The sequence below is a fragment of the Lepidochelys kempii genome, chromosome 5 (assembly GCF_965140285.1).
Source record: "Lepidochelys kempii isolate rLepKem1 chromosome 5, rLepKem1.hap1, whole genome shotgun sequence".
In the NCBI taxonomy this organism is placed as follows: domain Eukaryota; kingdom Metazoa; phylum Chordata; order Testudines; family Cheloniidae; genus Lepidochelys; species Lepidochelys kempii.
Window position 1 is genome coordinate 46,478,326 of NC_136384.1, and position 23,863 is coordinate 46,502,188.

Consider the following 23,863-nt stretch of genomic DNA (forward strand, 5'->3'; position numbering starts at 1 on the left):
TCTCCTCTGGTGTCTCAGCTGCCCTGCATGTATTTACAAAGTGTACGGCGGTGGTAGTACCATTCTTCAGAGGTCCATGTTTCCCTTACCTGAATGACTGGCTGATAAGAGATCAGTCCAGGACACAGATGTTGTTCAGCATAAACATAATCTCAACCACCTTCGTTGCAGTCTGCCTGCTGATCAACACGGATGAGTCAGTCCTGTTTCCAGTTCAGAAAGTAGAATTTGTTGGAATGGTCCTGGACTCAAAAATGGCCAGGGCCTTACTACTGTATGCAAGGTTTCATGTAATACGAAACCTCATTGTGGACTTTAAGGCTTATCGTCTCGCCACAGTGAGAAACTGTTTAAGGCAGCTGGGGCACATGGCGGCACCATGCATTTTTGTAGTACAAAATGCCAGGCTGAGTTTCAGACTCTTTCAAGGCCAGTGGGCTGATGTGTATTCATCAAGAAGGCACCACATAGACAGGTTAGTGCATGTACCAAATCGGATCGTATCTTCCCTAGATTGGTGGACGGATCTGTCCAATGTCTGAAAGGGAATTCCCTTCACCCCACTTCAACAATCTCTTACCTTAGTCTTGGATGCCTCAGACCTGGGTGGGAGGGCTCACTTGGGACCCCAGCAGATGCAAGTTTTCTGGTCTAATCAAAATCTCAGCTTACAACTCCCTGATGTTCGTGTATTGACTATCTGATCAGCATGCATGGCGTTCCTCCTTACATCAGGGGAAGGGGCATGTTAGTGCTGACTGACAATACAGCGGCCTTGTTTTATGTAAACAAATAGGAAGGGATGCAGTTCTCACTACTCTGCTGAGAAGCAATCCTATTTTGGGACTTCTACATCAGCAGCTCTACTTCTGAAAGCAGGCCATGTCCTAAGGGCTCAGAATACACTGTCAGATTGCCTGAGCAGATTGTTTATTCATCACCAGCAGTGGTCCCTTCACCCAGACACAGCAAGATCCATTTTCCAGCTCTGAGGGTGTCCTCAAGTGGATCTCGTAGCGACAAAAGACAACAGAATATGCCACCAGTTTTGTTCCTGAGCCGGACTCAGTCCAGGTTCATTATTGGATGTTTTTCTACTGCCATGATCAGGGTCTGCTGTATGCTTTTTTCTTTCCAATCCTTTTCTGAACAGAGTTGTGTGCAAGATCAAACAGGACAAGGCCCGTCTTATACTGATCACTCCTGCATGGCCCCACCAACACTTCCCCCTGCCCTCCCCAAGCTCTTGGACCTCTCAGTCAATCCCTGCTCCCGCTTCACACATACTTGATTTCACAGAATCACACCTGCCTCCTCTACTACAGACTTCAAGCCTTCACCTGACACCCTAGAGGCTTCAAGGTTAACTTTGGCGGAGGAGTCCTGCTCTAGAGAAGTTCAGGATATGTTGCTGAGTAGTCAGAAATCATCATCTAGAACTACTTACCTGTCTAAATGGAAGAGGTTTTCCATCTGGGCCCCTGTTCTTCTATTCAGTATGTGCTGAACTATCTTCCGTCCCTCAAACATCAAGGATTGGTGATTAGCTTGATCAGAGAATACCTAGCAGCTATATTTCACACACCTGGGATAACCCCTTTCTCTTTTCCAACACAATGGCTGTACAATTTTTTTAAAGCGTTTAGACAGAATGTTTCCGCAGGTACAGAACCCTATTCCACCATAGAGCCTGAATCTAGTCTTAGCAAAGCTGATTGGTGTCCCCCCGCCTCTCCCCTCTTTGAGCCTGTAGCAACCTGCACTCTGTTGCACCTTTTGATGAAGGCAGCATTTTCAGTAACCACTACATCAGTTAGGAGAGTGGGGGATTTGAGGGCTCTAGTATCAGATCCTCCAGATACGGTTTTCTACACAGACATCTGCCTTCATCCTCACCGAAGTCTTCTCACGAAAGTGGTCTCCATTGTTCATATTAACCAAGCAGTTTTCTTACCAACCTTCTCAAATCCTCTTGGTAATAAAGGGGAGGAGAAACTGCACAATTTGTCAGAAGAGCTTTAGCATTTTATCTGTAATGGACTAAGCCTTTCAGATCTTATGCTCAACTGTTCATTGCATTTGCAGACCGAATGAAGGGCAGTCCCGTTTCCATGTAAAGGATAACCAGTTGTATTTGACTGTGTTACCAGTTGGTTAATGTGAAACTGCTGGATAGCTTGTTGGGTCATTCAACTTAGGTTCAAAGGTGATCTCTGCCGCTTTTCTAGCTATTGTGCCCATATTAGACACTTGCAAAGCAGCAGCCTTGTTGTCATGTCACACATTTGCTTCTCACTTTGTGATCTGTCACATAGAGACAATGCTAAATTTGGACATGTGGTCCTCCAGTTCTTCTTCAAATAGACTTCGAACCCATCTCCAGTTGGGATGGTTTCTGAGTGGCCTACAGTAGAACATACACGTGCAGTCATTCAAGGAAGAAAAAACTATTACAAATTTTTCCGTAACTGTTGTTCTTAGAGGTATGTTGTAAGTGTCCATTCCATGACCTGCCCTCCTTCATCTCTATTGGAATCTTTCTGCCAGGAAGGAACTGAGGGGACTGGGGCCTTTTATGCTTGCACACGGAACAACACAGAAGAACAACAGTTGTGGAAAAGATAGTAACTGTTTTTCTACAAATTTGGGTTTCCCCCAACCTAGCCATTGTAATGGTTAGTAAATCAAGGCCTTTACCCAGTACTTATATTCTATGATTTATAATAAGTCTTCTGCACTGCAGCGTAGCCACCAGTATGGACTAATAGGTAAGACCTTGTGTATTCTATAGTTCTGTGGCCACGTTAACTTTTTCTTAATCTAGTCCTTATGGTTGCAGAAATAAATGTGAATTGAGTATGTAAACCTACATATTAATACCTATTTGAATCCATGTACAGTATGAATTAGCTCTGAGGTGTGATCTTCTTGGGTTCCTCTCCATGGGGTAGTAACTCTGAAACTGAAAGGAGTGTTATTAATAGTTTTAAATATTTACTAGCTGATCATTTTAGCAGAAATATCCAACTACTTGTCCCACAATCCCAACTGCCTCCCAGATTCAAAAACCCTCCACTTTAATTTATCTGAAGTTACGACAGAATTTCTACATTAACACCACAGAATCTAAGGGCCTTTTCTCAGAATTTATATTCTACTTGCTATAGATACATAGAGTGCTGCTAATGAGCAGGTTTCCTCCATGTGCAAATAAGGCAATATAAATAATCAGGGTTAGTCTGCATAGGGAGTTATTCTGGAAAAGCTATTCCTGGTTAACTCCATATGTGAATACTCTTCTTCTGGAATAAGAATGTCTTATTCCAGGTTAGTTTAATCCACTTTGAGGGAGTACTAGTGGATTAATTTCCAGTTATTCCAGATTAGCTTTCATGGGGAGACAAGCCCTTTGAGAAGCTGGTGTTCATGTCCTTTATCCAACAAGTTCTGCTCCTCCTAGTCTCGCACTGAGTCTCTCATGTTTCTCGAGGATTAGGCTGAATCCTTTTGTTGTCACTAGTCACCACTTAAAAGTGGAGCAGATTCCTGAAAGTTAAAATGTGGAAGACTAGAATTAACTATACCTTTAGTTACTGAAGCTGTATTTTGTGGAACAGGACTTCAAACATGAAAGATATTGGTCTGAACAAGTCAATGTTTGTTTAATGTTGAGTATTCCCAAGTAATATTACTTATGTTTTTAATGGCTCAAGTAATGGTTTTTAATCTAATTTCTTTCTGTTTTTTTTTAAATTTCATGTTGGATTGAATACGCGACGTTTCAGACTCTCCTCATAAATCAGACACACATAAGATTAGGTTCAACTTTTAGTTTCATTCCAGTCTGATTACTTTCAAAATCCTTTGGGTTTTCTCCTAAAAACAGATTACCTCTGTTTAATAATCTGAATTCTACTGGCTTTTTATCTAGACAACTAGAACTACAAAGTTGCGAATAAAGAGTTTGACACACTCATTTGTGCATTTCGAGAGTTTAACTAATGAGCACAAATCAGTCTCCTTTAAAGGCTAGCAACCTGTATTTGTATCTGTCTTCTCTGTAGAATAATACTCCTGACGTGCAGGTGATATTAAACTTGCTGCTTTCAGCTTTGTGTTTCTTTTCTAATGTACTTTTTGAAAGAAGCCTATTGGTAAGAAATTATTGTAATCCTTGCTAGGGCTTCCTTTTTTTCGTTTGTTTTTTAAAGAATTTTATTTTCAGTTTGTCTAAGATATAAATACCTTTTTGTATTCTAGACTATGCTCTCTATGCTGAGGATTTAAAATAATTGTGCAGTAGTTGGGATACATTAACATGGAAACTCCCATTTAGCAAGAAGATTCAACAATTGACATTAACGATCGCTGAAGGGAAATTCTCTTGTAGTTGGGCTCACCATTCCTCTGCAGAAAGAGGCTCTATCAGACCTATCAGGCATGGGTTAGTGACTTGACTGTATCTATATGGGAAACCTGCCAGTTCTGTTCTGACTCCAGTTTTAGCACAGACATTTATTTTTCCTGACTTTCTGCCTTCTGCAAAACTGAAGGAAATCTCCCAAATCTCCATAATTTATCCTAATGCCTTTTCTTTAACCAGACTGCTAACTTTTTAAACTAAATCATATGTTGGGCTGAGTGAGAGCTCTTGCTCCATATCATGCAACAGTTTCCCTCTGCCTGAAAACCTAAAGATGACAGATAATTCCCCAAAAAAGAGGTCAGGAGGACAATATGCAGCCAGTACTGTCAAGGCTGAGCCAACTTTGTGGTTGACCAATACTTGTTTTGTCAGAACCGAACTGGCACCGCTTTCCAAATGGGTTCCCTTTTATTTATGATTTTTTTCTGCCAATGTCTGCCCATGTGACAGTGTTTACATCCAAGGCAATTCATATTCTTTTCAAGTAAAATTTTGAGAGCTGTTGTGTAGAAAATGCTGCCTGTTGATTGACAGTTTTCTATGGGCAGTGATTGCATTGTCCAGTTATCCTTATGGAAGTTATCAAAGTAAAGGGCAAGAATTGTGTTTCTAACACAAACGATTTAATTCTAAAATTAAAGGGAGGATTGAATTAGCCAGTGACTGGATTCAGGGAAGGCACTAGTAATGAATTTTGCTTCTACCCCCTCAAGAGTAGCATCTACACTCTTAAATCTCTGCACTAGCTCTGTCTCCCTGGCTGGCAAAGAAAACCTGCAGTCCCAGATTATCATAAAACTCCTAGCCAGCAAACCATTTTCCAGAAAGGACAAAATAAACTTTTGCTTCTGCTTCCTGAAATGATCTGCCATGTACCAATTGATTGGTCCTCAGCTAGAGCAACTCCAGGGGTTGCCAAATGTGAAATACTGAAGCAGTTAGATGAAGAGGAGGTCAAGTCAAGTAGGTGTCTGTCGTCTTTCGTCCTCCCTCAGCCTCTCCACTCCCGTTCTACACAATGCTTGGTATAAGTGGTTGAAACCTATCGGTTCCATACTCTGAAATAATTTGCTGACATGAAAGAAAACTGATTCTCTGCACTGAGAAAATAACGTATCCCAACACTTTCCAGAAATTTTTCTTCACGCCTCTGTAAGAGTAGAGTGTCAAGTAGTGTTCTGTGTAATTTATTCCTCAATTAAAGGGGGAATTACCAGCGGCTTAGTGTAATGGATCTCTACATCTGCTGCGGCCTCAAGCCTTTTCCAAGCCAACTATGTTATTTTTAAAAAACAGAAACAGAAATTTGCATTTTAATAAACTGGAAACCTGTTTTATAAATTTGAGTTAGTACATTTATAGGTTATTGATATTAGGGAAAAGGTCATTTTTATCAAGCTCAATTACAGTAAAACAGCGGTGGCCAACCTGAGCCTAAGAGAGAGCCAGAATTTACCAATGTACATTGCCAGAGAGCCACAGTAATACATCAGCAGTCCCCCATCAGCTCCACCCCAGCTCCTTCCACCCACCAGCAGGGCCTCCCCTTCCCTCTCCATCAGCTGTTTCGTGGCATGCAGGAGGCTCTGGGGGCAAGGGGGGAGGGCACAGTGGGCTCAGGGGAGGGAGTGGGGCTTGTGGCAGAGCCAGGGGTTGAGCAATGAGCACCCCCTGGCACATTGGAAAATTGGCGCCTGTAGCTCCAGCCCTGGAGTTGGTGCCAGTACAAGGAGCCGTATATTAACTTCTGAAGAGCTGCATATGGCTCTGGAGCCACAGATTGGCCACCCCTGCAGTAAAACATGTTTGCCTTTGTCCCCACTCCCTTCAATTCATAGCCTCTTCTAATCTGGCTGAGGAAAACCACTCTTTCAAAAGTGCCTTTATTTTCAGTTTTGTAACAGGCAAAGAACAAGTGGTCATGGAGTCCTTCTTTAATAGGTGTATTTTTTTTAATTCATGTAGCAAATTTCTTAGCCTAAAACTCTCACACCTAAGTAATTCTGATACTAGTTTTTGAGAAGATGTATTTTGATGGTTCTTTTATCTTCTCACTATCCCATATTGAGCTTTAGATCACCTAGTCTCTTTTAAGAGGTGAACTACACTATGAAATAAGGACACCTTCCTGATTAACACATCTCTGCTTTCTTGGCCCCATCTTCTTTTCCCTGTGCACCTTATCCTTGTGTGCAGTGTTGTTGTAGCCACATTGGTTCCCAGGATATTAGACACACAAGGAGGATGGTGTAATATCTTTTATTGGACTGACTTCTGTTGGTGAGAGAGAGAAGCTTTGGAGCTTACATACAGCTCATCTTCAAGACCTGAAGGACACCTCTGTGTAAGTTCAAAAGCTTGTGTCTCCCACCAACAGAAATTGGTTCAGTAAAATATGTTACCACACCGACCTTGTCACCTTATCAGGGGTATGTTCTGTTTGAAATATTATATCCAACAAAGGTAAAGGATGGCAGGATGATAATTTTTAACCTTTCACATAATGATAAATTCTTCTTGGAGGAGTGTCACTTTGGGTGCTCAACTTTAGGTGAATCTGTGTCCTCCTGCACCTGTGATCGGAGAATTTCAGTAGTAGTGACCACTTTGGTAACACATGCGCTCTCCCTGTGTTGTGCCACTTCTGGTGGTTGCATAGTGATATGTGACTGAACCGCCACCGGTTCCTTCTCAACTCTCTTCGCTCAGATGGAGCCATGGCAACACCTCACTTCGTTATATCTTAGACTTACACTGTTACTTGGTGTTAGAATAGAGTTAGATATAGTTACCCTCCTCTTCCCTATTTATTTTATTTTAAAAAATTCTTTTAAATTATCAGATACCATTATTTCCATTCACGCTTTAGTATAGTGTAGTTTTAACCCCCTTCTCCTGGGGGAATGCTACTGATGGGCATACCCAGATCTCCGGGCTTTAAACAATGTCTTGCTTGTTGGGAATCAATCCCGGTCAGTGATGGAAATGCTCAGTGTGTCCATTGCCTTGGCAAGACACATTATTCAGAAGTATCTTCGTTACCACAAGCAAGGGACCTAAAGCTAAAACTTATACCAAGGCAGAAGTCACTGCACCTGGTGTCTGACCCCCAGAACACAGATACACACCCCCTGCTCTAATGCCAGCGATGGCCCCTGACAGACCATCCCTATCACAGTCCTCAAAAAAGGTGGGGGGTAGGAATAGCAGGCAACAAATTCTCCTTCCAGGGAACCAGCCAAAAAGAAGTGATCCCTGACTCGTTCAACACACAACTGACTGCAGCATGGTTAAGCATCTACAAGTCGGCGGGATCTTACGGTACTGCTGATACTGCGAAAGCCAAAGACCTTAAGCAGGCTGGCTCTGAGAGGAGTGACAGAGAGAAGCCTACCTCCTCCTACTTAGTACTGATGGAGCCTCTTAAACATCTGGCACCAAGCAGCTCAACATCACTACAGTCTGTGGCTCCATCTACTGGTCCCCTAGTGCATAGTACAGTGACATCAGCTACAACAGCAGTACCGTCTACAAACACCATCCTCTGTATCGAGGCTAGCAGCACCACACTAATTCCTTTATCATAAGAACTTGCTAGTCTATGCAACACCAGAATCTCCCCTTCTTCGTACTCTGGCATACTCAGAACCATGCCAACCTATACCACCACTGAGATCAACCCCTCCTTTTTCCAGCGATGAAGATGATGATGAGGCGGAAGGGGACCACTCCTCACCCATTTGCATGACCAGTGGAGCAAGCCACTTACCAGCTAAGTGACACCCAAGGATGGTATGGACATCCATGGATGCCACCACCAATGCCATTCCCACCGCAATGGCCTTATTGGAATCCATGGCCTCCATACAGCCACCAGTACTTTAGGCCTTCTAGCACCTACAGGGAGAGGAGGTGGCGTTCCCCATCAGCCTCAGTGGGTAGAGCCTCCGGAGGAGACTTTTGAGGAACGGGAGGAAGCTTTGGAATGGGAAGTCACCCCTCCAATCAATCTCTCTTTGTCCTCCCCAGATGAAGCAGTCATGCCTTCACCACTTAGACTTTAAACGGTTCCAGGAGCTATTTAAAATAATTGCTGATGCTCGAAATACACCTGGAAGAAGTTGCGGAGTCTCAACATAAGCTGTTGAATATTTTACAGACATAAACATCAAAGATTATGCTTCCTATAAATGAGGCACTCATGGATCCAGCCAAGATCATCCAGCAGACCCCTGCAACAATACCACCCACTTGTAAAAGAGCAGTCAACAAATATTATGTCCCCTCTAAGGCTATTGATTTTTTGTTTTCACATCTCCCACCAAATTCCTTGGTGGTAGAGGCCATGAATAAAGATAGCACCACTCCAGAATCACCCTGTACAATAAGGACTGGAAACAGTTAGACCCTTTGGGCACAAAGCCTGTTGGTCAGCAACTCTGCAATTCAGAATCCCCAATTACAAAGCTTTGATGGCCAAATACAACCACACAAATTATGATGTCCAAGATTTCTGATTCTAAGATGTCCAGATTTATTGACTGTATCCCGGATAACAAAAAAAAAACAAAACACCACCTTGCACAGATGGTCTTATAAGCTTCGTTGGACGTGGCAGACACAATCACGTGATCCATTACTATCGCAGTAGTTATGTGACGGGCTTCGTGACTCCACATCTCTGGGTTTCCCAAGAAGGTCCCGTCTACTGTTAAAGATCTTCCCTTTGAGCGCCAGCAATTGTTCGTGGCCAAGACTGACTAATCCCTCCACACACTAAAGGATTGCAGTGCAACTCTTTGGTCTTTGTGCATTTACACACCTGCACAAAGAAGGAAGCCGGGGAAATACCGTCAGTACAATGAACAAGGCCTGCCCCCATATGTCCAACCACAGCGACAATATGACCTACAAAAATGGAGACAGAGGCCTAAGAGACGTAGACCATTCCCATCTCAGCCATCAACATCCCAACAACCCTCCTTGAAACAGCAATTTTGAGGGTTTGGTCAAGGGCCCAAGATGCCTTTCCCATTTCCAAGCACTGGAACCATCAACAATCATCCATCTTTTCGGAGACCGCCTGATCCCATTCCACCAGTATGGCAGACCATCACCTTGGACAAATGAATATTAGAAATGTATAAACACTGGTTACTCCAATCCCATTTGCCCCCTCTCTTCCCCTCCCGCCCCCCATCCACCCTCTCTCCTTGTCCCTGTTCAGGGACCCTTCTCACAAGCATCTTCTACAAAATAAAATCACCTCCTGCTCTTGGGTTTGTAGAATCAGTACTGACACAACACAGAGGGAGAGGCTTTTATTCCCACTACTGCTTAACTCAGAAAAAGAGCAGGGAATAGAGGCCCTTTCTCGACCTAAGGAAACTCCACATGTTCGTGAAGGTTCAGTGATTGAGGATGGTCACGTTAGTAGCTATAATCCAAGCACTGGAACAGGGGGACTGGTTCTCTGCCCTCGACTTCCCAGGATGGATATTTTCATATCTCCATACATTCAGTGCACAGGAGCTTCCTTCGACTCATTCTGGGACAGAATCACTACCAGTTCAAAGTACTGCCTTTTGACCTCTCTGTGGTGCCCCCAAGACATCCAAGGTTTTTGCAGTCATGGTGGACCAACTCTGCAAGCAAGGAGTCATGATATTCTCCTACTTAGACAGCTGTCTTTCTCAGAAAGATGCTGTAGAAGCTATTCAGAGGATAATGGTTCTCTTCTCTCAACTAGGACTAAAAAATAAACATGCAAAAATCAACGTTGACACCCTGTTCAAAACCTAGAATTCAGTGGGGTCCACCTTGATGCACTGGAGGCCAAAGCCTCATTACCACTCCACAGATTTGTCACCCTTGATCGCCACAGCACAAACCATCCTACAGACATCAGCTAGGACCTGTCTCCAACTATTAGGGCATATGGCAGCAACCATTTTCGTCGTAAGGCATGCCAGGCTACATATGCATTGTCTCCAGGGCTGGCTCCAGACAACATATGTTCCGCACAGACAATCTGAACAAGTGTCTCACTATGCCACTCAAAATCAAAAATTCTCTACATTGGTGGGCTCAACCCCACAATGTGTGTCTGAGTCCCCTTCACGCAATCCCCTCTGTCCGTTATACTTACAGCGGATGCATCTCTGTTAGGTTTGGGAACACACTTGCACAACCACACAATTCAGGGCAGGTGGTCCCCCCCAGAGTCAACTTTTACACATCAAACTACTGGAATTACGAGCAGTCTGCAGTGCACTCACACTTCTTACCTGTGATCAGGAGGAATAAGACTATAAAGGTACTAACAGACAACATCGCTTGCTTGTTTTATAGAAACCTTCAAGGGGGAGCAAGGTCACATTCCATCTGCACCAAAGAAATGACATTATGAAACTGGTGCATTCATCACAACATCAACATACCAGCTACCTATCTACGAGGATGTCAGAACACTACAGCAGTTGCACTAAGTAGAAAGTTCTCTCAGGACTATGAATGGGAAAGAAACACCAGGGTTTTATAGAATATATTCAGATGCTGGTGTTTCCCAACTATACACCTTTTTGCTACAGCCCGGAATGCCAAGTGTCCACACTTTTTTGTTCAAGAGCAGGATTGGAGCCCCAATCTCTGGGCGATGCTTTCCTCATCAAATGGGATGCACCTCTGCTATCCAGGGTGATACAGAAGATAGACCAAACAATCCAGAGTCATATTGATAGCTGCCCCATTGCCCAGACACACTTGGTTCCCATACCTGTTGAAGATATCTGTCTGTCCACCACACACACACACACACTCCTGTCTCAGGATGCAGACCAGGATCGCCACCCAAACTTGCCGATTCTCTACCTGAAGGTGTGGCTCCTCCATGGCTCTAGAACATTGAACTGACCTGTTCAGAAGATATATTATTTAACAGCAGAAGATTGACTACATGTTATACTTACTTTCACAAGTGGAAGAGATTCCATATATGGTGCCAGAATAGGCAAGCCACAGCTATTACCTGCCCCTTGCCACTGGTTCTAGATTATGTACTGGAGTTAAAGAAGTCTGGTCTGTCATCAAGCCCACTTACAGTACACCTCGCAGCCATCATGGCTTTCATTCAAAAAGTTGATGGGTTCTCAGTCTTCACCCATTTTCTCACTAAATGATTCCTCAGGGGGTATTCGGAACCTCTATCCTGAGATACATACCCCATACCCCACCCTGGCACCTCAACCTAGAACTATGCTGTCTCACTGGTCCCCCATTTGGACCATTAGCCACATGTTCACTTGTACACCTGTCAGGATTCCCTCCCCACTCTGAATTCTAGGGTACAGATGTGGGGACCCGCATGAAAGACCCCCTAAGCTTATTCCTACCAGCTTAGGTTAAAAACTTCCCCAAGGCACACATCCTTCCTTGTCCTTGGATGGGTACTGCTGCCACTACCAAGTGAGTTAGACAAAGATTCAGGAAAAAGACCACCTGGAGTTTCTGTTCCCTAAAATATCCCCCCCAAGCCCCTTCACCCCCTTTCCTGGGGAGGCTTGAGAATAATATACCAACCAAATAGGTAAACCAGATTCTTAAACAGAACTTTATAATAAAGAGAAAGTAAAAGAATCACTCCTGTAAAATCAGGATGGAAGGTAACTTTACAGGGTAATCCGATTCAAAACACAGAGGATTCCCCTCTAGACAAAACTTAAAAGTGACAACAGGGATAAACCTCCCTCTAAGCATAGGGAAAATTCACAAGCTAAAAACAAAAGATAATCTTAACACGACTTGCCTTATTTACTTACTCTTTTTGCAATATTGAGACTCATTTTAGGAGGAGGAGTTTTCTGACCTGATGCTTCTCTGCTTCCCCAGAGAACACAAACAAACAACGAGCACAAATAAAGCCTTCCCCCAGATTTGAAAGTATCTTCTTTCCCTATTGGTCCTTTTGGTCAGGTGCCAACCAGGTTATTTGAGCTTCTTCACCCCTTACAGGTAAGGAGGAATTCTAGGCTACCCCTAGCTGTATGGTTATGACAACACTTATCAATGAAGGTGGCCTTTCTTGTCACCATGACATCCACGTGACGAATGAGAGAACTAGGGACACTCATGGCATGTCCCCCGTCCCCCACCCATATACAATATTCTTCAAAGACAAGGTTACTTTACGACCACATCCTAAATTTCTACCCAAAATACCACCTTCATTACACTTGAATCAACCCATCCACCTTCCATCAACCTCATGAGAACAAACGAGAGGTGATGTTGCTTTCTTTAGATGTGAGATGGTCACTAGCATTGTATCTTGAAAGGACAAAGCCCTTCAGGAAATCACCAAGACTATTCCTTTATGTTACAGAAAGATCTAAGGATCCACTATATCCAAGCAGAGGCTCTCTAAATGGATTCCTGGGTGCATTCACCTTTTGCTACCGACAACATGAGCTGCACCCCCCACCAGGGACTTGAACACACTCCAGCAGATCACTTTCCACTTTGATAGACTTTCTAAACAATGTATCCATTATGGACATTTGTAAAGCAGTCACCGAGCATCTGCTCACACGTTGACGGAGCAATACACCACTGAGCAAGACTTGATCTCAGATGCTCTGTTAAAACTGACTTATCTTATCATTGATTTGCTAATCCAGCTCCGAAGCCCCATCCTTCCAACGAATGGGCTCTACAGTGGAGAACTCACAGGGATGCCCATTTCAAAGAATCTCAGTTACTCAACAAGGTGAGAAACACACTCTTATTGAAGGAAAGTACAAAATTGAATGGTTTGACCAGGATCCAATTGAACTAAAATCTGTTTTGGTTTTTTTTTTGTTTTTTGTGTTTTTTTTTAAACTGTGGTGAGGATGCATACTTATTACTACAGACCATCATAAGCTGTTATCAAAATCTGTTTTAATTAGATGCTTTTGTTGGGGTAAGGGTTCCCTTCCATTTTTGGTTACTTCTTTCTGGGGATAATTTGCCAATTTATTTAGCATGGCAGGGAATTTAGGACCAACTTTTTCACTACTCTGATCAAATTCAGTATTGCTGTTGTTATTACCATCCCAAGCTGGGACTTGGGGAGTTACCGTTGGGCTTTCTTTCTCTAGATGTTGAGTAACATTCTGACCAGATAACTGGCAAAAAGGAAAAACTTGCTGAAGTTATCTCAGTGCCATTCTGTACTGTCCACAAATAGCATTTTAAGTGGACCACTTAAATTTATCTCTAATTTGATAGAATTATCTACATGTTCAACATCCCATGAATCTCTGGTTTTGGGGACCTGGTGTGTGTTTTTTGCAGTAGTCCTCACCTTTCTTGGATCTGATCAAACTTTGTCACTCCATGTACGTCCTGCACAATTAAACTAATTCAACCCAAACTGGCATTTGTTCTTGTTAAATCCAAAATTCTGGTTTTTGGCATGTTGCAGATTATTCACCTCTTCTTCATCCTAAATCAGCAGCAATTATTTCCACCACATCCAGATTCTCAAAAGATCAGTAATGTGATGCTTTGGTACACCTTCGATGCTTAGTCAGTTTTAAAATGGGAGTTACTTAAACATATTTATCAAGGGGAGCAGAAATTGTGGTTCTGAACTTGATATCGAAAATTGAACTGCCTAAACTTCTCTGCTTAAATCTAAAATACTTTTATGTTTCTGATGGACTAGCACTTGTGTTTGGCTCTGTTCAGTTATTTTGGATCTGTACAAATATTTATTTATTTTTACTTTCAGTTAACGGAGGCAGCTGATGTTTGGATTAGTTTTAATAATATCTAACTTTTACAGTCCAAACAAGTTGTGCGTGTAGGTGGTGCATACTGGAGTCTGTATCGGTGTGTGATGTTTTTATACACTTAATGCTTTCCAGTTCACTAAATATCTCATCTGATTACTTAAGAAAATCTTCTGTGTCTTGTTCAGTAGACAAGTTACACACCTGTTTGACCATCTGCAATAGCAGACTGCTCTTCAGTGCATGAAGACTTGGAACTTCCTGTTGCACTGTTTAAAACTCTACAGTCTGGTATCTGTCCTTGTACAGAAGTGCTAGTGTAGTTTTGCCTTCTGCTTGAAACAAGCTTAGTTTTCTATTTTAACATCAGGCAGTGTCTAATCATATTGTTAGGGCCCTACCAAATTCACGGCCGTGAAAAATGCCTGAAATCTGGTCTTCTTTTACTTTATACTGTACAGATTTCCCAGGGAGACAAGTGTTTCTCAAACTGGGGGTCCTGACCCAAAAGGGGGTTATGGGAGGGTTGCAATGTTATTTTAGGGGGGTCATGGTATTGCCACCCTTATTTCTGCACTGCCTTCAGACCTTGGTGGCCAGAGAGCAGTGGCTGCTGGTGAGGTGCCCAGCTCTGAAGGCAGCGCCCCACCAGCAGCAGCACAGGAGTAAGAGTGACAACACCACAACCTCCCTACAATAATCTTGCAACCTCCCCACAGCCCACTTTTGGGTCAGGACCCCTACAGTTACAGCACTATGAAATTTCAGATTTAAATATCTGAAATCATGAAATTTATTATTTTAAAAATTCTAGGACTCTGAAATTGACTAGAATGGACAGTGAATTTGGTAGGGCCCTACATATTGTGTATGCTTACTCTGACCACATTGTGCTCATTTCCAATATCTGTTTCTGAAATGCTTTGTTTCCCATTTCATAACCCAATCTATTGTATAACCTTGCTTTGTAAACTTGAGATCCCGTAAAGATGTTTTTTTCATCATCAAAGCTTTGTCCATAACAATTTTTTCTTTTGACATCTTTGCATTTTGCACTAAGAGCACTAATCTTAAAAAAAAAAAAAAAAAAAAAAAAAAAAAAAAAGTTGCTTCTGTTATGTACATAACCACCTTCTGTGCTGGATCCCTTTTTAATGTTTGCCTGTACACTTATAAACAAATCTGGTTTGTTTACCCAAGTACTCTGTCATTGTGCCTCAACAAGCATTTTTAATCAGATACACTTTAGTTCTTTCCATGCTTAATACTTTCGGGCATCACATTTCTCAATAACCCCCAAATATTCATTGATCTTTGCAAAGTCAGGTTAGTTTCTCATGATGGTACAGAGAAGGGCTACTAAGATGATCAGAAGAATGGAAAACCTACCTTATAAGACAAGAGTCTCAAGAGCTTGGCTTGTTTAGCCTAACCAGAAAAGGTTGAGGGGAGATATGATTGCTTTTTATAAATACATTAGAGGAATAAATACCAGGGAGGGAGAGGAGTTATTTAATTTAAGGGCCAATGCTGGCACGAGAACAAATGGATATAAATTGGCCTTCAACAAGTTCAGGCTTGAAAATAGACAGACTTCTAGCCATCAGATGAGTGAAGTTCTGGAACAAACTTCCACGGGGAGCAGTGGGGACAAAAAACCTAACTGGCTTCAAGACTGAGCTTGATAAGTTTATGGAGGAGATGGTCTGGTGAAACTGAAACTGCCTATAATGGCATCTGGTTGATCTGTGACTGCTAGCAGCAAATATTTCCAGTGGCTGGTGATGGGATACTAGATGGAGAGGACTATGAATTACTATGGAGAGTTCATTCCCAGGTATCTGGCTGGTGGGTCTTGCCCCCATGCTCGAAGATTAACTGATCACCATATTTGCTGTCGGGAGGTAATTTTCCCACGGATCAAATTGTCAGAGACAACTGGGGGTGGTTTTATTTTGCTGTCCTTTGCATGGGGCACTTGCAGATTTAAACTCGTGTAAATGGCAGATTCTCTGTACTTGAAGTCTTTAAATCATGATTTGAGGACTTCAGTAGCTCAGCCAGAAGTTGAGGCAGGAGTGGGTGGATGAGGTTCTGTGGCCTGCAATGTGCAGAACATCAGACTAGATGATCATGGTGGTCCCTTCTGACCTTAAAGTCTATAATAACCTTCCTTTGACCTGCCTGTTAGTTCTAGCACAAATAATTCAGCCTGGGATTTTCAGAGGTGTGTATTGGAATTGGGTACCCTTTGACTTTCAGATTTCAATGAGGTTTGGACATCCAAGCATTTAGGTTCCTTGAAAATCCCATCTTTAGTTACTACATTAATCTAACTGTTCAGACTTACACACTTAAGCTTTATTTTGAAGGTTTGTGATCAGTGTTCTCACTGTGCAACTGTTGTAAAGAAAATGTTAGTTTTTCCAAGTAACATTCTTGTATGAATCAAAGTGTTCCCAGAATTTCTGAATGACTGTCTAATAGTTCGCAGTTGTCTTCAGGCTTCCTTTGTCACTGGGCCTGCTAAATGTAACTGTAGAATTTCACCCCCTTTCATTTTCTATTTAGTATCACTTCTTCCCAAGAAATTTTGGAACAGACTGGATTAAAAAATCTGATTTTATTTAAATTGGATTTTTGATTTAAATACTTTTTTTAAAAATAAAAATGTGCAATTTAATTTGAAATTGACAACCTGTGTTAAGTCTAAACTTTATTAATTTAACAAAACAGTAAGCAATAGAAGTTTGCTGCCAAAGTTTTAAAGAAAGTTAAACCACTGAACTGGTGGAAGTGACTGATTAAGCTGTTGAAACTAGTGTTTGCTGAAATGCTAACACGGTTTTCAACTGCCATTTGCAGGTAGGGAGAGAATGTTTTCTTCATTTCAGTTTATTCAATTAATTCATTTAAATGACTATAGTTTATTCAAAGTTAAGAAACCAATTAGGAATTGAAAAAGCAGGAAAAATCTTCTTTGTTCTTCCAATCTGCTAATAAAACAAAGTATGAGGATGAGATCTATAATTCTAAAGTCTTGAAGGATTTGATGACCAGAAACCATCAGTTGATTAACTAAATGTCACTTGTTTTTAAATGCAAATCATGCTTTGATAAACTTACATAAGAAAAAACAATATCCAGCACATTTAAGGTAGTTTCATTTAACTAATAAAAAATAATTGTTTACATTTAATTGCATACCCATTTTCATCCAAATAAAGCTTGACAGAGTAAAATAATTATCATTTAGTAAATAGAAAATGGTGCATGATGCATTTGCTAATATAATAAAAATGTAAGAATCTGAATGTATGTTAAGCTATGTAATTGCTTAAATAAATTTGTATAAATATAATATATCCTCCTGGTTAGCAAAAAGAAGTACCAAATTTACTGCAATGGCTATATTTAATTATAAATCAATGTTTTAATGGTTACCAACCAGCGAGAATCAACCTTTCCTTAGGAAAATAACTAAAAAGTATACTGCAAAGCATAAGTAAACTCTGATTTAAATCAAGATTTTCTGTTTGCTGATTTAAATTGGTGATTTAATCACCAATCACTTTGATTTAAATCAATCCACAATGATTTGGAAGCACTGCAACCACCTCTACAATTCTCAGCCAGTTTTCCTCCCATACTGAAGGACTCATGTGGCTTCCTCTGCCCCTTTGATGAAGGCCTCAGAAGAAGCCAGGATTAGTGCTGTAGAGTTTCTAGATTCTAAGTCAGTGCTTAAATCTTTTTTTCTCTGATAGCTGTTCAGTGGCCTATGTAAAATGAATTGGTCTCTTCTCCACGTCATCTACCAGCATGATAGTGTACAACTTGTTAATAGTACCAACAGAGGTCAGTGATTGACTGACTGGGCCTGATGATCAGACTATTCTTGCTTCTGTAGGTGTTCTTTCCAGAATAGAGGTAAGCATATAAATGTGGTGGATTATCATGCATTTCTACTACATATGCTGTACCTGGTCTGTGAATAAATTTAGATTTGAATATTGTCAATTTAGGGTCTTTTAATGGATAGTAAATTCATCTTAACTTTTTAAAAATTCCAGTACCTCTTCTACTTAAACCTAAATGTTGAATTTTTCTGTAGAACCATTAAAATAATTATGCAATCTTTTTAGGGCCATTTTTTCTTTTATAAAAGTGATGATCTTGCTATTGAGAATCTCAACTTTTTAGTTTCTTGCCATTGTATTTTAAATGTGTCACCTTTTAATGTTTCATTAAAGTAGAAAGGTTGTCTCTTAATTTCTCATATGGGAAGGTAAAGACTGAATTGGAAACTTTTTTCCCCTCCATGAGGCCCATTTTTATCTAAAATGGTTATATAGGCTCCAGACTAGCAAAGCACTTAAGCACACATGTAACTTTAAGAAAAAAAGCAGTCCCATTGAATTCTATGGGACCATCATTTGTGTGCTTAAAGATATTAATTTACTCAAGTGCTTTGCGGCCTGGGGCCTTAATGCATCTGAACTCTCACACGCGTGCGCTCTCTTCCCCCCCCCCCCTTTTGAATATATAATTCCCATTAATACTAGTCTGTGCAGTGACATTGAAGGGAGAAAATATCCTTTTGAGTGAAAGAATGTTGTGCGCCATTAAAAGTAAAAGCTTTACACTACAGGTTAGCCAGTGTGACAGGGTTGGGCCAGATGGCTACAGGAGAGTAATAGAAGGCAGATATATTAGCCCCAAGCTAAGTAGCTCCCTTTTCCCTGGGTAAGGTAACAGGGAAGGTTCCAGAACAAGAAGGAACCTTCTGGAGACAAATTATGACAGGCTGATTAGAACACCTGCAGCCAGTCATGAAACTGCTAGAATCAATTAAGGCAGGCTAATCGGGGCACCTGGGTTTAAAAAGGAGCTCACTTCAGTTTGTGGTGCACTTGTAAGGAGCTGGGAGCAAGAGGTGCTAGGAGCTGAGAGAGAGAACGCGGACTGTTCGAGGATTGAGGAGTACAGGCATTATCAGACACCAGGAGGAAGGTCCTATGGTGAGGATAAAGGTGTTGGGAGGAGGCCATGGGGAAGTAGCCCAGGGAGGAGTTGCTGTTGCACAGCTCTTGCAGGAGGCACTCTAAACAGCTGCATTCCACAGGGCCCTGGGCTGGAACCCAGAGTAGAGGGCGGGCCTGGGTTCCCCCCAAACCTCCCAACTCCTGGTCAGACACAGGAGGAGTTGACCTGGACTGTGGGTTCACGAAAACGGCCAAACTGAGGGCTGCTGTGAAGCTCTAAGGCGAGCAAATCCACCAATAAGCGCAAGACCCACCAAGGTAGAGGAGGAACTTTGTCACACCAGGTTTCACACTTTGATTTGCTAATGGATTTTCATTTCTAAATAGATTTGATACATTGAAGAACAACGCTGCACACACCCCTTTTTCAGTGTATAGATTTCAGGTCCACAAATACTCCATGAAATATAAGTGGGTTTTCTGTATAATTCTGAAGTTTGTTTTCTCTAGGTGTAGGCAAGATGTTCAGATTCAGTGGGGTGCCAGTTTGGTAATTTTGCTCAAAGTGCATGGTGAGAATAATCTTTCTCCTAAAATGAAGCAGAAGGATAAGTAATAACTTTTTATGCATGATAAGCATCAAAAATATGAGCCTGCTGGTCTATGCTTTTCATTTTTCTTTGCCTTTGTCTTTCAGTCAGAACCTCCTGCAGTGTGCACACGATGTAATCAATAACTCAATAACTTTTTTCATGCAGTAATTATCTCTATGTGGTATTAGCTGAACACTGTTTTTCTTTATTACCTAAAAGATGCAGGAGATAGTTATATAACCAGCTGATCCCATTTTGGATGAAGCTAGTTCATGACAGTATGGAAAATAGTTTATTTTAAATAGTCTTTTTAAACAAATATTGTATATGGAAAGCTTTTACTAGCTAATTCTTGCTTCCGTCGGGAAAAAAATTATTCTAAAGGACTTCATTAATTACACTTAGTTTGTCATGTTTAATTATACTATATGTATAATATGTAGGACATGGAAATGCCATATAAAAATCATTTTCTTATATATGCTTTAATTTACTCACTACAAATGTTAAGCAATTATATCTCTTAAATAAGATGTAAGGTAGTGTCATTAATGTGAAATTATCTGTATTTTCTGTGAGGTAGCTGTTTTAAACATCTTTGAAAGTCGTTTTGACAACTATTTTAGAAAAGAATGAGCTTTGTGTGAGCTCTAAAATCGGTTTATTCAATACTGAAATGCTCTTCATTTGTTTCACGGGCTTCTCTTTCACAGATTGAGATCTTGCAAGAATCTCGAATGATGATTCCAGATTGCCAACGCAGATTAGAAGCTGCGCATGCAGATCTTAGTCAACTATTAGTAAGTATAGCGCAAAATAACTCTTACCTTGAGCATTTCATGTCTCCTGGCCACAAAGACTTAAAAAGCCAGATTCTTTCATTGATAGTGTTGTATTAGCAAATTATTTAGCTCACAGTGTAACAGTATAATGAAACCAACTAAGATTGGACACTTTCTACTTTGTATATGGTATTTTGTATAGTATTTTGTGTATATTTCCACGACTAGTATTATGTAGCAGAATAGTTGATTTCAGAATGTGTATCTGTAAGTGAATACAAAGTTTAGTGTAGATATAGCGAAACAATACAATCAGTAGTATGCTTTAATAAAAGGAAGTTAAGAAACACGAAATGGGACATGTACCCAGTAGACACTTAAATATTGAGACATTAAAGTGGAGTCCCTTGCTTTGCAAGTTATATTGCCATACCTCTTGATCTCTTTAGGTGAATTCAGGTTTACAGATGGAACATTCTGCTTGCTTTGATTATTTCATCATTAAAAATAATCACAGTATCTTAAGATAAGTAGTTAGCTTGATTTCAGTGGAACTATTTGCATATGAATAGGGGTGATATAGGAAATTTAAGGCCCAAACCTGCTTTACCTAGCTTTAAGGTCACAGGATTACATTAAAAAGCTGACAGTTTCTTTACCAGCAGTCTAGTTACCCATGTAGATTTAAACATTACTGTGAAGTGTAACTATACAAAGGAATCTTACCCACATGTGGTGCGTGAAGGAGAGATGACTTGGTAGAATTCCCCTCTGCTGATCTCCGTTAAGCTGCCAGCATTAGAGCCTGAATCTACAAGATGCTGAATGACCTCAACTCCTGTTAACTTCAAGGGGAGTTGAAAGGCTTGTCAGATTTTCCATGAAGCGCTCTGCGCTTTGCGGGATCAAGCTGTTAGACTTCATCTTTTTGCAGGTGCATAGTAGTCTTCAGATTGTTTACATGAAGGGGTTGACATAATTTACTGATTAGTCATTGCTACTGTTCCCTAAATTGAGAAGGCAAACAGATAATGTATTTTGATCAAGAGACTTGAAATTTTTCAACAAATCCAAAACTTAATACTGAAAAGTTCTTAAAGGTTATTTTCCCCTCCCAACACACTTGCATAGTTCCCGTTAAAGTGAACTTCGAAGAAGAATCTCTTTTTAAATGGACAACCTCAAAGAAGGTTTCAAGTCTTCCTAACTGTTCGTCTTACCTCTGTTGCCATTTCTGCAAACTTTCGTGTGGGCTGCATTTTGGTTTGAATATTCCTTTAATTGAACAACATATAGAAAATACAAATAATTCAGACTTCTAAATTTGACATGTGCATGATTTAACTGCTTTACTCACTGTAAAAGGGGAAGTGGGAACTGCCTAAATTTCTCTAAAATCAATGTATTCAATATTTAAATGCCCTTCATGTTTCTTGGACTTCCCCTTTACTTAGGATGGCACCCAAAGTTTAAACTGGAGCCACATGATGTTGGACAAAATCTTAGACTGATTTTAGTGTTTTTTCCCTCCATATTTTTTAAACTAGCTGGCCCCAAGGAGCTAATCCAGTGATGCAAGCGATGTTATTACATCTAACACTCAGCACTAAAAAATGGAATTTTAATATAACATCTGTTATGTCATTGAAAGCATGTCCAAGTTATTTTCAGAGTACTTAAAGTTGTATAAAGAAATCTAATTTTATTTTATTGAATTTCAGGAAAATGAAAAAGAGTTGGAAGAAGCTGAAGAATATAAAGATGCACGTTCAGTACTGGAGTCAGTGAAGTTGGAAGCCTAGATGTTCTTCAGTACTCTTTATGCATTAGCCTGGGTCCATTCCACACTTTTAGTTTGATCACTGTTGTATTATTTAAAGTAGTGTAAGAATGACGACTCGCTGAGATTCCCTTTATGCAATTGCAAATGACTGGCCTTTCTCTAACTTGGAGACATCAAATAAATTACTGTCTGATACATTTTTGGTTTTTATATTTTGCCTATGGCTAGAAAACTTAATTGACTCAAAGTATTAAATTGCAAAAAAAACCACCTGTCTTTGAGATAAAGCTAGGAATTTACTAGTTGGTGAGGATGTTTTCTGTAACAACTTAGCATCTTTATTATTATCCTAAAATGTGTGAGGAATGTGATGACTCAGCAGATATTTCCAAAACTACTTAAGTTGGAAAGCATTTGCCTTAACAAATTTCTGTTCTAATAGGAAACAGTTTAAAGCGATTAAGCCTGCATACTCTAACAGGACACTTGTAATCTAGTATGTTGTATATTTTTACAAACTTGTGTTATGTATATGTAACTTCTCAAATATATAATGCTCTTTAGTTCTTATTGTAAAGTACAGTACTAACTAGAAATGGGCCTAAGACATTAAATAAAGATCTGATTCCAAACAACCTTTAAGATAGAGTGCATTCATATGTGAGTTCTAGATCAGGCATAACCAGAATGAAATAGCCTTTGCGAGGAGCAATATGGTAGATGTCCAGTATTTTCCCCACTACTTGCCCCTGCAAAAAATTGTCAGCTGGAACCTACTCACAGAAGTTTAGAAAGGAACCTTTTTCTTCAGGGTGCAGCTATGCCCCTTTGCTAGCTCTTGACAAAATAAGTGATTTATTGGATACAGGCCAGGACCTGGGTACTGTGAGGGAACTAATGGAGTCGTGTTTCGTCTGGATGCAAGAGTATTTAAATTTGTACAAATCCTGTGGTTCTTTTGGGACAACTCATCTGAAAAATAAGGTGTGGTTCTTCTGGCAAGCAAAGTTTTGCATATTAATTTACTGAGTATGAGACCTTTTGGCATGTACTTTAAGAGCAACAAAGTACTATTTGTCCTTCTGGTGCTATATAAATATTCCAATAAGCTTTTATTTAAAGAGCCTGGCTTTGAATAGGACCTCATCCTGGCAAGTACAAAATGGTAGGCATCGGCTGTCACGAAAGTATATAGTTAACTGATTTGTGGGTGTAGTCAGATAATTAACTGTTTAAATGACATGAATTGCACCTGCAATTAATTGCAGACAAATGCATTTTCCAAACTATAGTTGCTATATATAGTCTGCTTCTCTGAATTGGGGCCTAATTTTTGTACATTTCTTAGTTTGTAGAACAGAAATTACCCATTTCAACCAAATAATGCAGTTACAGATAGTTAATTTGTTATACCATTTGCACTCTGTGCAGTAGTTAACTATGATAGCTCTTCTAAACTTTCAAAAAGTCTATTTAGTATGCCAGTCTGTCTCTGGCATATTTTTTCTTGCTTTATTAGTA

The 23,863-nt window shown here is 40.5% G+C and overlaps 1 protein-coding gene across 2 annotated transcripts in view; it reads left to right on the forward strand.

Annotated features, from left to right (window-relative positions):
- Positions 1-22,977, forward strand: part of TBCA (tubulin folding cofactor A) — a 63,927-nt gene extending 40,950 nt beyond the window's left edge. For both annotated transcript variants that reach the window (XM_073344184.2, XM_073344183.2), the window contains exons 3-4: positions 20,491-20,577; positions 22,281-22,977. In XM_073344184.2, coding sequence (XP_073200285.1) covers positions 20,491-20,577; positions 22,281-22,361 — 168 coding nt within the window. In that variant the 3' untranslated portion in view covers positions 22,362-22,977. The remainder of the gene's footprint in view (positions 1-20,490; positions 20,578-22,280) is intronic.
- Positions 22,978-23,863: the final 886 nt, after the last annotated feature.